The 13,583-nt window shown below is 43.2% G+C and overlaps 1 protein-coding gene across 2 annotated transcripts in view; it reads right to left on the bottom strand.

The window, feature by feature from the left end:
* The window catches only part of SUOX (sulfite oxidase), a 48,451-nt gene that overhangs the window by 8,274 nt on the left and 26,594 nt on the right, over positions 1–13,583 (bottom strand). For both annotated transcript variants that reach the window (XM_033937030.1, XM_033937031.1), the window contains exons 2-3: positions 9,545–9,608; positions 667–835 (exon numbers count right to left, since the gene is read on the bottom strand). In XM_033937030.1, coding sequence (XP_033792921.1) covers positions 667–835; positions 9,545–9,597 — 222 coding nt within the window. In that variant the 5' untranslated portion in view covers positions 9,598–9,608. The remainder of the gene's footprint in view (positions 1–666; positions 836–9,544; positions 9,609–13,583) is intronic.

Raw genomic sequence — 13,583 nt, forward strand, 5'->3', positions numbered from 1 at the left:
TGTAATGTAATTCCATAAAAATAGCCAAAAATAAAACTCAGTAAAAACAAAAAAAAAAAAAAAAAAAATGGGGCAATAAGTTCCAATCAGGATGCCCAAGCCTCAAGGGGCTGAACAGGATGTAGAAAAATAAGAACTTTAAAAAGCCCCCCCAAAACTGGGAAAACTAAAGGGAAAAGGAGAATATCCCACACAGCACTTAAAACAGAAATGACAAGCCTATATCTTGTGGTATTATACTGGGTGGCAGCAGCAGCAGAGGCAGGGGGAAGAGAAGAAGAGGTGATGTTGGACACCTGAAGGTGGGGGAAGGAGATGGAGTATGGAGAAGAGAAGGGGAAATGCAAGAGGCTTGGGAAGTGGGAGGGTGGGCGGTAGGGAAGGGGAGAAGTCTGGATAATAGTGGGATGGGGGTGGGGGAAAGGAGTGCATGACTAATGGTTGCATCCAATACCCTCAGGCGAGCCTTAGTAGGAAATCTGCCAATGGCTAAAAAGAACAAACTTGCAAAAATAGGCAGAAGCTTACATTCTAGGCTTAGTAAAGCTGTTACTAGCATCAAGAGAAATCTTTATTAAGCCTATGGGTAAACTGCTACACTGGGGAGAATCTTAGGGCCCCCATCTTCACATATGGCTTCCAGGGCATCCCTTCCAGGCCACATACCTTCCGCTCATGGCTTCGATATAGTAAGATTGAGCCCAGCCCTAGAAGGGCACCTGTTGTGGTGAATGCCCATCTTTGACGACTGCTGCTGCTGTTGGCGCCACCTCTGCTGCTTCTGGTGTCTTTGCTGTACAGGCAGGAACTGGGCCAGGCCACACAGGCTCGAGGGCTGGAAAACAAAATCTCTTGAATGTCAAACCTATGCAAAATTTAATCAGTTCATAAATATTGCAAGGCACATCTACCACGGTTAAATTTTTTTTTGCTCTTTAATATTAAAACCAGCAAATATATATAAAGTGAGAGCACAGTAAGTTAGTCTACTTTTCTGTATCAGCCTTGCCAAGGTGTAATTATCAAAGGACATAAGGCCATATGATTAAGGCAGTAATGGTCAGTGGTATCTTTAGAAGGTAGGCAGGAGAATCAAGTACCATCCACTGTACATGACCAGCTACCCCCCCTCCAAAAAAAAAAAAAAATCTCTTTTGCTGACAAATACTGGTTCCATGGTCATCTCATAAGCTTTAAGCATCACAATTCTCTGAAAGGGAGTGGTGCAACAGAATATTTAGAGGCCTATTCTTATTGATTTAGGTATAATGCTAAACAGATTCAGACTTTAGTTGAAAAGTTGATTGAGGAGAGATATAAGATTACAAAGTCATGAGTATGGTGGAACAGGTAAACAAGTAAATTTCATTACTGGTTTAAACTGATGTCACCTTAACCTGAATTTTAATGCTTAATAAGGCTTATTTACTGCCCTTCGTTTGATCAAGGGAGTTTTCAAAATAAAACAGAAGGAAAAGAATTCCATTTCTGGAAGAGTAAAGGAAAGGGAAAAAAAGCCAGACAAATCAATCAAATTATGCAGACAAACATTACATTACATTACATTAGGGATTTCTATTCCGCCATTACCTTGCAGTTCCTTCAAGGCGGATTACAAAAGAATTATCCAAGATGTATTACAACAAGAACTTAAAAAAAAAAAAAAAAAATTGGTCATTTTCAAAAAGAGTAAGAAATGGGTAAGGTTATTTGTTTGGGGTTGTTGGCTTTAGTGAGAGGTGGAGTTTGAGATTTGCGATATTATTTCTTTTTTCAGAGTTTTCTTGAAGAGTATGGTCCTTATTTCTTTTCTAAAAGTCTTGTAGTCGAGGGATGCCGTCAGTAGATTGGCGATTTGGTTGTCTAGTTTGGCTGCTTGAGTGGCTAGGAGGCCATCATATAGTTTTTTCCGTTTGACCTCCTTAATTGGGGGGTATGAGAATGGGGTGTGAGTTTTCCTATGTCTGGTTGCAGTGTTGTGGATGAGGCGGTTATTCAGGTAGTTTGGACTGTCTCCGTATAAAGTCTTAAATAGTAGGCAGTAGAATTTAAATTGTATACTTGCTGGGATCGGAAGCCAGTGTGATTGGAGATATGCTTCTGTAATGTGATCATGTTTCTTTAATGAGTAGATGAATCTTAGTGCTGTGTTTTGGATAGTTTGTAGTTGTTTTGTTATGGTTGTAGGGCATGGGAGGTAGAGGATATTACAGTAGTCAAGTAGGCCTAGTATTAAGGACTGAACTATGAGCTGGAATTGAGTTTTCTCGAAGAATTTCCGAACTTGTCTTAAGTTTCTCATGACTAAGAATGACTTTTGTATTGTTTTATTCAGGGCTGTGGAGTCGGAGGAAATTTCGGGTACTTGGAGTCGGAGTCAGAAGTACAAAAAACTGAGGAGTCGGAACATTTATCTACCGATTCCATTTTTGAACTTGGCATACCAATCACGAGCGATTCTTTCAGCTATAGCACCCACTATATACACAGCACAAATGTTGCGAGCAGCTTCTGCGGCCTTAGAACCTTGATTAAAAGCAAAAAGAAGGTGGTGTCGAAAATGCTCATTTCTCTCAACTTGACATTCCATTTTAACGATCTGAAAATTAACCAGTGCTGTGGAGTCGGAGTCGAGGAGTCAGAGTCGGAGGAAATTTCGGGTACCTGGAGTCGAAGTCTGAAGTACAAAAAACTGAGGATTCGGAGTCGGAACATTTATCTACCGACTCCACAGCCCTGGTTTTATTGATTTGCGGTTGTATGGTGCAGCATCTGTCGATAGTTATTCCTAGCAGTTTTAGGGTGGTTTGTATGGGGTATTGATTGCGTTGATTTCAATGTTGGTTATGGTTGGTATTTTGTTGTTTTCTAGGAGGATGAATTTCGTTTTATCTAGGTTCAATTTCAGTTTGTGATCTTTTATCCAGGTTGCTATTGATTTTAGTGTTTGGTATATTGTGTTCGTCATGGAGAGTTCAGGTTGATCGAAGGGTATGAGAATGGTAATGTCATCGGCATAGCTGTAGGAGGTTATGCCTTGTTTGTCCAGGTGAGAGCTGAGGGAGGCTGTATAGAGATTGAAGAGAGTCGGGGATAGAGGGGATCCTTGGGGAACTCCGCAGGGGTTTGACCAAGGTTCAGATTTTTGTTTGTCTGATTTTACTCTATAGGTTCTTGATTTAAGGAATCCTTCAAACCATGTGTACATCTATAGAGTTAATCAATCAATCCAGTTGCCATAGTAGCTGTAAATCCTCAATAGTGCTACATCACTTCTGGAAATGCCTGATGAAATAAAATTGTACATGCAACAGCAAAAATAATAATAATAATAAAAATGTCTATCTATATCTATATATATATATAGAGCACTGTGTGCACATCATTCAGATCTGGGCTGAAGCACTAGACACTCCTCCAACCTTCTGCAGCCATGATCCTGATTGAAGGAAGCAATTTACAGGTCTGTACCCTTTTGGCAGGAGAGAGTTGGAAATAAAGAATTTGCAAAAAGAGGATGAACATTAAAAGGAAGACAAGAGATGCTGAATTAAGAGGTACAGTATAATCTCGTTATAACGGACTTGCTTATAATAGAACCTCGCCTATAGCAGATGAGGTCCGCTGGTCCTGGCTGAGCGCCATTATAGACATACAGAAAATCATCGCATATAGCGGACTCGCATATAACGGACTTTCGGATACAACGGACAACCAATTTGGTCCCCAGAGCTGCTTTTAGCTATAGTTTTGTTCGGCTATAACGGACATGCAGGCTCCGCCTACAAGGCACGTGGCATGCCAGTGATATAGTATCAAAATGCAGCCCAGAAAAAAAAATGACAGTACAGTATTTTTCTTTCCAGTACAGTGTTCTGGTTTGCAATCATTTCATGCCATACCAATGTTTTGCTGAGTTTTGTTATTGATGTTGCTGATATGCTTGTGCAGTGATTGTTCTTCATCAATTTACATTGTTTCAAGTTGCCCTAAATAAAGTTTTTAAAAAAAATGCAATTCTGGATATAATGGATCGTTTTTCCAGGTCCCTTGAAGTCTGTTACAATGAGATTATACTGTAATTAAATTTTGCATGCAGATCTGTCAGTCAATGATTGTGAAAGTTATGTGGCCATTTACATAAAGCTAGAAACAAAAGAAAGCAAGCTGATAGTTTAGCTGACACGGGGAAGAAATTTGTCCCCGTTGCTGCCCGGTGTGTAATTTGTTTAAGCTGTCGGTTGCATCAGAGGAGAAGCTTCTACCCACGACTTCAGGCAGCCTCTGGCGTTTGAACAAATTACACTGTAAAGTAAAACGCACCATGAAAGTAAGGGGGAGTGAGGGAGATAGATGCGGCTGGTAAGTAGGAAGGAGGGAGGTGACCGTGCGTATTCCCTCTCTTAACTGCGGAGATAAGGCCATTCACCGCTCCATGGGGCCTCAGAAACCCTTATTCCATGGGTTAAAACGCAATTGTGAATTTTGCGCATTTCCCCCTCCCTCTTTCCGGTTTTTCATCTCTGAGCTAAACATCAACTCCAGGGGCTGATAAGATAATGGAGGTCAGAATACCAGATGTTGACTTTCTGCAGTAGCATCAGGTTATCAGCAGTAGCTCAGGTTATCAGCATTTTTTATGGAGCAGTTCAGAAGTTTAAAGCTCCTAAGGTTAGATTCACTAATGTCATTAGGTTTCAGGAGGTCAGAGTCTCTCATTTTAACAAGGCAGCGAATAAGATGTATTTGCCACACTCTTCCTGATAAAGAGAACCAGTATCATGGAGTCAGTAATAAAATGCGCTGAAATGAAATTCAACAGCCTTCCCTGTAACATAAATAGAACCATGATGGCAGATAAAAGCAGTGTAGAAGTGCTCCTGATTGGCCATCAAGCTCTAGCTCTGTCTCCCTGATTGGTGGATGTGCAGAACTGACCCAGTAGTGAGCTTTGACGGTGAGACCTCCCCCTCAAGAACCCCCTGTCACCAATCTCAGCTCAAGCCTGCCACACTGGAGTTTGCCTTGTACTGGTTCACCTTACAGACTCACTGCGGCTGTGCAGAAGATTTACTGCGGTGGGAGAGACTGGGAGGGCCTGAGATAGCCACGGAGCTGTGAGGCAGCGTGACTCTGCAGCTCTGGACTACCTTGCATTGTAGAAGTGCTCCTGATTGGCTATCAAGCTCCAGCTCTGTCACCCTGATTGGTGGATGTGCAGAGCTCTCCCATGTGAGCAGCAATCAGCGACTGGTGCACTGCAGGATGAAGGAAAGTGCGCAACTGCGCAGCTTAGAGGGAACACCGCTGGTCACCAAGTCAAAGAAATTGATCAGATATGTCTGACAAGACCTGACTAGTGAATCCATGTTGCCTCGGGTTCTGTTAAATTTAAGCTCGGCTGTATTTGTTTTAAGGCACTAACAGGCTCAATTCCTGAGTATCTTATGGAATCTTTTATCATTACAAACTCTAAACATCCTAGAAAATCTCATTTGTTATTTTCATTCCCTTCTGTAAAGGGATGTAAATATAAGATATTTCAGGAACGATTGCTATCTTTTCAGGCAGCCTTATGGACTAGGGATTTAACTTATATATTCTTCCTAAATTCATATCAACAATTTCGACATGCCTTCAAAACATATCTTTTTAGGGAATCTTTCAGAAGTTTGATATTGTATGTTTTTTCGTTTGTATTACTAATCTTTGTGAACCGCATAGAACTTAATGGTATTTGCGGTATACAAGTGAGTTTTATGTTTTGTTTTGATGTTATGTAATCCACTGGATTCCAGAAATATCACTCACTATTCTCTGTTTTAAAAGTGTTTCCATTAATTGATTTACCACAGGAGTCAGACTTACTGGCTTGTGATTTCTTACTTCTTCATTACTGCCACATCCTTATTTCCTTACTTCCACATCTTCTCTTCTCCAGTCCTCCGGTACCATTCCCGACTCTAAGAGAAGCATTGAAAAGGTCAGCCAGCAGAGCTGCCAGAACTTCCGTTCCTTCAGTACCCAGGGTTGTACATCATCCGGCACCATCGCTTTGTCCACCTTTAGTTTACCTAGCTCCTCACGAACACAATTCTCTGAAAATTGATCAGGGTCTACCACACCTCTAGCCCTGTATATGAAGTGGCTCTCCAGTCCACTTTCACTAGTAGCTGGCCGCCACTGAATCCCATCCCTTTTTTTCTGCTTCCTTTCATCCCTCACTCATTGACAATATGATCACTGCTCCGGTCCCTCCTTACCTCTTATTAGGTTCAGGTTTATTACATTTGTTTATCCGCTCAAGGGCATAACATCCATACAAGCAGTTACAATATAAAAAAATACAATGCAAAGAAAAGACCACCATAGTAAAGAATATAATAAATCTGAGTCCCGGTGCTCCCATTGGCTGCCAGGCTAACAACCACTGGCAAAACCTAGCTCTAAGTGACTATTAATTCTGGGAAAACTTCACAAAATTGCCATTGTTTAAATAAAGGCTTAAAGCCTAAGTCGGCATAGTCTGCAGGCTCTCAGGCAGTTGATTCCAGAGTGTGGAACCCACCACCGACTATAATGTGCCCTGAAATGTGGCAGTAGAAACTTGACAGGCTGACGGTACTTGTGACAAAGACTGCTGTGATGAACGCAGAGCTCGTGGTGGCATATATGATAGTGTATAACAAGATAAAAATTGCAGAAATGTACCCAAACGTGCCTGAAATACCAACACCGATATCTTATACTTGATCCGAAACTTAATTGGCAACCAGTGTTCCAGCTGAAAAAAAAAAAGGGGTCACATAGTGAAACTTACGGTCACCTAACAGCAACTTTATGTCAGTATTTTGTACCAGCTGAAGCCCTCAGATCTGCTTACATTTTGTCTTTTACCTTATTTAAATTTGCTTATTTTAAATTTTAACCTTTTATTGTAAACCACTTAGATTTACCTCCTGGTTTTATATTTGCGGTATATTAAATAAATTGAACTTCGACTATCACACATGCCCCGAAACACAGAGATGCAATAATCCAAAAATTACATAGTAATCACTAAGGCACGAATAAGAATGCGCAAAGCACATATAGTCATCAGATGTTTAATTGACCTAAGTTGTTGTAAATTTAAAAAGCTTTTTTTTTTTTTTTTTTTTTAACAATTGATGTAATATATTGCTGAAATGACAGAGTGGAGTCAAAAGTGACTCCCAAAATACAAAGCGATGTACAAACAGGAAGGCAAACATTGCACAAAGATAACGTCAGCGGTGGAAGATGTCTTGAAAAAATTTTTTGCTGCTGCTCTTTTCCCAAGGTTTGGACTGTAGAAAGGTGTGAACATACTGGCTTTACATCTGTTTTCTCTTCTTTTTCTCCTCTGTGCCTCTCCCCACATCTGACCTTCAGTGCTGAGTAAACCAACGCCAAGATGTCCTAAATCCAACAAGTTACAGGACCAAAGGCAAAAAACTTTTTAACAGAGGGTGACCATGTCAAACAAATCTGATTGGGAGACTAGAAACAGACTAAAACCATGAGCATGTGGGATGCCGAAAGAGAAAGCACTACCTCTTCAGATCTTTTTATCTTTCTCTCTCTCTGTAGTTGGTTATTTATTATGTTTTACGTGGTGACTAGTAGCATTGCTGTTCCTGTGCTCTCTGCATCTACATGTAATGCAGAGCCATGTGGAGCAGTCTGTGTCTGGCTCTGCCCCCGCAGTAACTACATGTTATTTTTCACATTAAACATCGATAACTGCAAACTCTACCACTCTGTAATAAAAGGGCCCCTTAATGTGCGAGACAGTCCAGTGTTCTCCCCAGAACCTTTTGAATGAGTGTGCCAACTGGCTGATTTTAACTACCACCTGACTAACTTAACTGAAAGTTTTATAATCCTACAGCTACCATTAGTATTTAATCATTTCTATAGTGCTGAAAGGCACACGCAGCATTGTACATTTAACATGCAATAGATGGTCTCTGCTCAGAAGAGCTTACAATCTAATCTGGACTGACTCCTTTGTCCCCAAATGGGGAGAACATTGAAATCATCATATGTATCTCACTCCATTCATGTTCCTCATCACTAAAAAATAAAATCACATGGCACTATAGTTCTAGAGCTGGGGTGCCCAACGCGTCGATCGCGATCGACCAGTAGCTCAGGAAGGCAACCCGAGTCGATCGCGGAGCCCATCCCGGACTCCGTGATAGACTCGTGTTGCCGTCCTGATCTACGGGCCGATCAGCCTTCCTCTCCAGTGTTCTCCCTAGGGCCTTTTAGCTGGGCGGTCCGCCCAGCTGTCATCTGCCGCTGCTGAACATAAAAAAAAACCCCAAAAAACCGGCTTGGAGATTTCAGCCCATAGCGAACTTATGCTCCGGGCTCTAACGTGTGTGTGCCGGCTTCTCTTCTCTTCCCTCCGAAACCGGAAGTTATGTCCGGGGGGGGGGAGAAGAGAAGCCGGCACGCACATGTTGAGAGCCCTGAAGCAAGCGTTCACTATGGGCTAATGCGGGAGACAGGTTAGTGAAGCATTTGTTCTTCTTCCTGCCGGGTCCTGCCTACTTTCTGTTTCCGCGAAGGCAGGACCAGGCAGCATTTCCCCCAATAGGTTGATCACGATCTTGGGCTGATCAGCCTTCCTCTTCCCGACGGCAGAATTGACGTCGGGGAGAGGAATGCTGGTTGGCCGAAGCAGGGAGAGCTTGGGGCCTGTTATTGGTGGTGTTTGGGTCCTGTTCCCCGATGGTAATGGCAGTGGCAGTGGCTTGGGGGAGGGCAGGGAGAAAGAAAGAAAAAGGGCAGGCAGGGATACAGAAGGAAAGAAGAGAAACAGAAAAAAATGAAAGGGAGGCAGAGAGAAAGAAAGGGCAGGGAAGAGGAAGGAAAAGTTGGGGGAAGGAATGAGGTCTGGAGGAGAGGAAGCATACAGGCTAAAAGAAGGGAAAAAAAGATTGTATGCACAGTCAGAAGAAGAAAGTGCAACCAGAGACTCATGAAATCACCAGACAAGGTAGGGAAAATGATTTTATTTTAAATTTAGTGATCAAAATGTGTCTGAATTTATATCTGCTGTCTATATTTTACACTAAGGTCCCCTTTTACTAAACCGCAATAAAGGTTTTTAGCGCAGGGAGCCTATGAGTGTCGAGAGCAGTGCTGGGCATTCAGCGCAGCTCCCTGCGCTAAAAACTGCTATCGTGGTTTAGTAAAAAGGGAGGGGGTATATTTGTCTATTTTTGTATGGTTGTTACTGAGGTGATAGTGCTTAGAGTCATCTGCTTTGACCTCTTTGAAAAACCCTGGAATAGGAATGATGATTAACATTTTCTATGCATACAGTGTGCTTTGTGTTTTTTTTTAAATTTTATTGTTGGTAGATCATTTTGACTTGGTCATTTAAAAAGTAGCTCGCATGCCCAAAAAGTGTGGGCACCCCTGTTCTAGAGTATGACACACGAGCAACAGGAATTTTTATACAATGTCCTGTGCATGGGGTTATTAATTTTTTAATTTTCAGTTAACATACCTGTTTAGGATCTGCATGCCACCTAGCAAGGGGGATATTCGTCGGAGCAGCATCTCTGCCAAACCTGAAGGACAACAGGACAGGAAGATGTTGGCAAACTTACCACGGCTGACAACTGTCAAATCCAATATATAACAATGAAAAAAAAATGTTTTATCACCAACAGACATCCCTAGGGGTTTCTGGAAACTAACTGCTACATTTCTTTAATGGCTTCCTGAAATAAATGCCACTCAAAACAGGGAGGCTGGCAAAAAAAATCATCTGTATGGTTTCACTCTTGTTCACGATTTCTAAACAGTCTTCACCCAAAAATGGTGCCGACTGGTGTCAAAGAGCTCAATTATACTAAACTGAGCCACAAGGCATGGGGGGAGGTGCAAAGTAATATAAATACAGATAGGGTCAATGGAAGGGGCTCAGGGTACGTGGGTAGGGAAGCAAGGACTGTATATGCATCACATGCCAGCTCCTTAACAACCCGCGCCTACACCCTGGACGGATGCATCTCAAAGGCACCGCCTAATACACCGACATCTCTAAACTTGCAGGCCACCACAAATATAACCTGAATTACCACCACATTCTCCAACAACAAAGATACACCCATCGCTAGGAAAGCTATGTTACCTCCATGTTATACCTACGCTGTAAACGCTTTAATTTAATCCACCCTATGCCTACTAAGTCTGTTTGTTATGTCTTTACTGTAAATGCTGTAAAGTCTGTATTTCTCACTAAAGTTTGTCCTATCCATACTATGAATGTACTCAATCCGTTCTGGGCTCCTTTGGGAGGACGGGCAAAATAAATGTAGAATCTCACAGGGTAAGGAGAGCTGCAGTACAATGGAAAACAGGAGGAATATTACTACTACTACTACTATTTATCATGAGGAGACGGTTTGTGCTTGGAAAAGCTTACAATCTAATTTGGACAGACTCCTTTGCTCCCACCTGGCTGGCATTAAAATATCTTGAGGTTAGAAAACTGGGTCTTGTGGGACAGAAAGCCATCTTGAAAGACTGGACCTCATCTAGCCCTCCCTCCTATTGGGGATGGAGAGTTAGCATCCATGAACTAATGGGTTGGGAGGCCAGAGATGCTAGGGGCTCTTACAAAAAGGAGAAAGCTTTTTCTGAGTACGGTATATGGGGTCCCTATCTAAATTCCCTTCCATATAAATGCACAGTCAGACTTTGAATTCATTGGCTTAAGAGACACATTAGGTTTAGAAGTCCATCCTTCATCCGCATTGGGAGAAGCTGCATTCTGGGATGGGGGGAGAGACAGAGGGAACGGATAGAGTCCGAATAGAGCATTTTCAGAGTCCTCTATGGACAGGAATAAGAAAGTCTCTTATTATCATGCCAGAGAGGTCATAACTAAGGTGACCATACGTCCCGTTATGGGATCAACCGTCCCGTTGTCCCGACCCACCGCTTCGGGACGCCAAAATGTCCCGTTTTCAGGGACAGCGTCCCGAAGTTGTCCGAGGGGACAAGGGACCGGCGATTGCGTCCCTTCCCGCGCTAAAGCCTGCCTCCCTTCTTCCCTCCCTACAGCGCCAAAATGGTCAGGGGGGCCTGCCAGGTCCGAAATCACCCTCCCTATTCTCAGGGCTGGCATTAGGGGATGGCAAGGGGGCCCCGCGATCCAGACAGCTCTCTTAGCTGCCATCAGCCCTGTCTTCGGCTGCGCCGGTAATGCTAAACTGGACGGTAAAAGCAAAGAGAGACGCCGTGGGACTTTTCCACTTGCCTACATCGCTCGAAGTTCTGCCGCTCTCGATCCCGCCCCCCTCTGAAGTGACTTCCTGTTTTTGAGGGGCGGGATCGAGAGCGGCAGAACTTCGAGCAATGTAGGCAAGTGGAAAAGTCCCGCGGCATCTCTCTTTGCTTTTACTGTCCAGTTTAGCATTACCGGCGCAGCCGAAGGCAGGGCTGATGGCAGCTAAGAATCGCCTCCAGTCTCCCAGCAGCACTAGAACACTCGCCTCTAAATTAGGCTAAGGGCTGATTCCCTGAGGAAAAAGAGGGGAAGTACTGGAATGGGATGTGGGAAGATGGTGGTTGACTGGTTCAGGAAAGGGGAGAAAGCTGCTAAATCAGATAAGGAAGAAAAAAAGGAACACAGGAAGATACTGGACATGAAGGTTGTAGGGTGAAGAAAAAAAACAGACATGACGAGTAGGAAGTCAGGTGGGAGATGCTGGACAAGGAACATGCTGACACAAAAGGAGAGAGAAGGAAAAGGGAGAAGAACGAGATATGCCAAGTCCATGGGAGGGAGGGAAAGGAAAGGAGATACCATACCATGGAGAGGGAGGGAGAGATGCCAGGGCATGGGGGGGAGAGAGAGGAAACAAATGCTAGACTAGAGGGAAAGGAGGGAGATAGATGCCAGGGTATGGGGGAGGGGAGTGAAGGAGATAGAGACGTCAGACCATGGGGTGGAGTGGGAAGGAAGGAAAGGAGAAGAGAGATATTCCAGAGCATAGGGAGACACAAAAATGGAGAGGGGGGGAAGCTGAAATGAATCATGTACAAAGGAGACAGTTTATGGAAGGAGCATAGAAAGAGGGAAGATACCATATGGAAGAGAGAGAGGGCGGACACTGGATGGAAAGGGCAGAGAGGGCAGAGAATGGAAGGGGCGAGACAGAGGGTGAACAGTAGATGGAAGGGGTAGAGAGAGGGGACAGACACTGAATGGAAGTGTGGGGAGAGGCGGGACAAACACTGAATGGAAGTGTGGGGCAAAGGAGGTTCAGACACTGAATGGAAATGTGGGGGAGCAGACCCTGGAAGGAAGTTGGGAGGAGAAAGAAAAAAGGGCACATGCTGGATTGAGGGAAAAGGATAGAGTTAGATACTGGAAGGGGTGAGGGAAAGAGGTGGCAAGCTATAGGTAGACACAATGAAAGAGGGAAATTGAGGACTGAATAGTAAGAAAGAATTTAGACAGAGGCAGAAAATAAATTGAGAAGGAAGAACAGGAGGAAGAGAGCGGAGAGAGAGATGCCTGAGCAGGGGGGAAAGGGAGGAGACAGATACCAGACCTGGGAGGAGGAAAAGAGGAAGGAGACAGATACCAGATCTGAGAGGAGAAAAGGAGGAGACAGATAAGCTAAAATCTGCTGGGAGGGAAGGAGGGAGGAAGGAAGGTGAGAAAGAGGCAGATATAGGGGGGGGGGGGTTGTAAGCAGATTAGAAAGACTAGAGAGAGAAAGGCCTGGACCACAGGGGAAAGACAGGAAGCAGATGCAGGACTATGGGAAGTTCAGACAGAGGGGGAGAGACCCTGGGGAAGAACAGGGAGATTTAAGATCATAACAGAGGAGGGAGAGAGAGGGAGACCTGGAACAAAGGTACAAATGAGAACTGACACTGGATCTGGGGAGGGTAAGAGGGAAAAGAGAGAGAGACCTGGACCCAAAGGGGATGGGGCTGGATTGTGAAAGAAATGATGGATGTGAAAGAAAGAAAGATTGGATGCACAGTCAGAAGGAAGTGCAACCAGAGACTCATGAAATCACCAAACAACAAAGGTAGGAAAAATGATTTTATTTTAAATTTAGTGATCAAAATGTGTCTATTTTGAGAATTTATATCTGCTGTCTATATTTTGCACTATATTTGTCTATTTTTCTATAGTTACTGAGGTGACGTTGCATATTTTAAAGTCATCTGCTTTGACATCTTTGAAAAAGTCCAAAACTCATAAATAATTAACATTTTCTCTGCGTACAGTGTGCTTTGTGTTTTTTTTTAATTTTATGTTTACTATTGTGAATTAATAAGATATTGTGTGTACATGAAAATGAATGGAAGAAATTGGAGGCAGGACTAGGGCGGGATTTGGTGCGGGTCTGAATATTAATAGATGTCCCATTTTGATTAAAAAAATAAATGGTCACGTTAGTCATAACTGCTTAACATCCCCTTGAGGCTGTTCTGGCATTAGCCTTCAGTTTGCATTTCTTCTATTTTTGGGGTATATTAGTATGGGTACTTGCTTTTTCCAGAACATATCGGGG

The sequence above is a fragment of the Geotrypetes seraphini genome, chromosome 3, assembly GCF_902459505.1.
Source record: "Geotrypetes seraphini chromosome 3, aGeoSer1.1, whole genome shotgun sequence".
Lineage (NCBI taxonomy): Eukaryota > Metazoa > Chordata > Amphibia > Gymnophiona > Dermophiidae > Geotrypetes > Geotrypetes seraphini.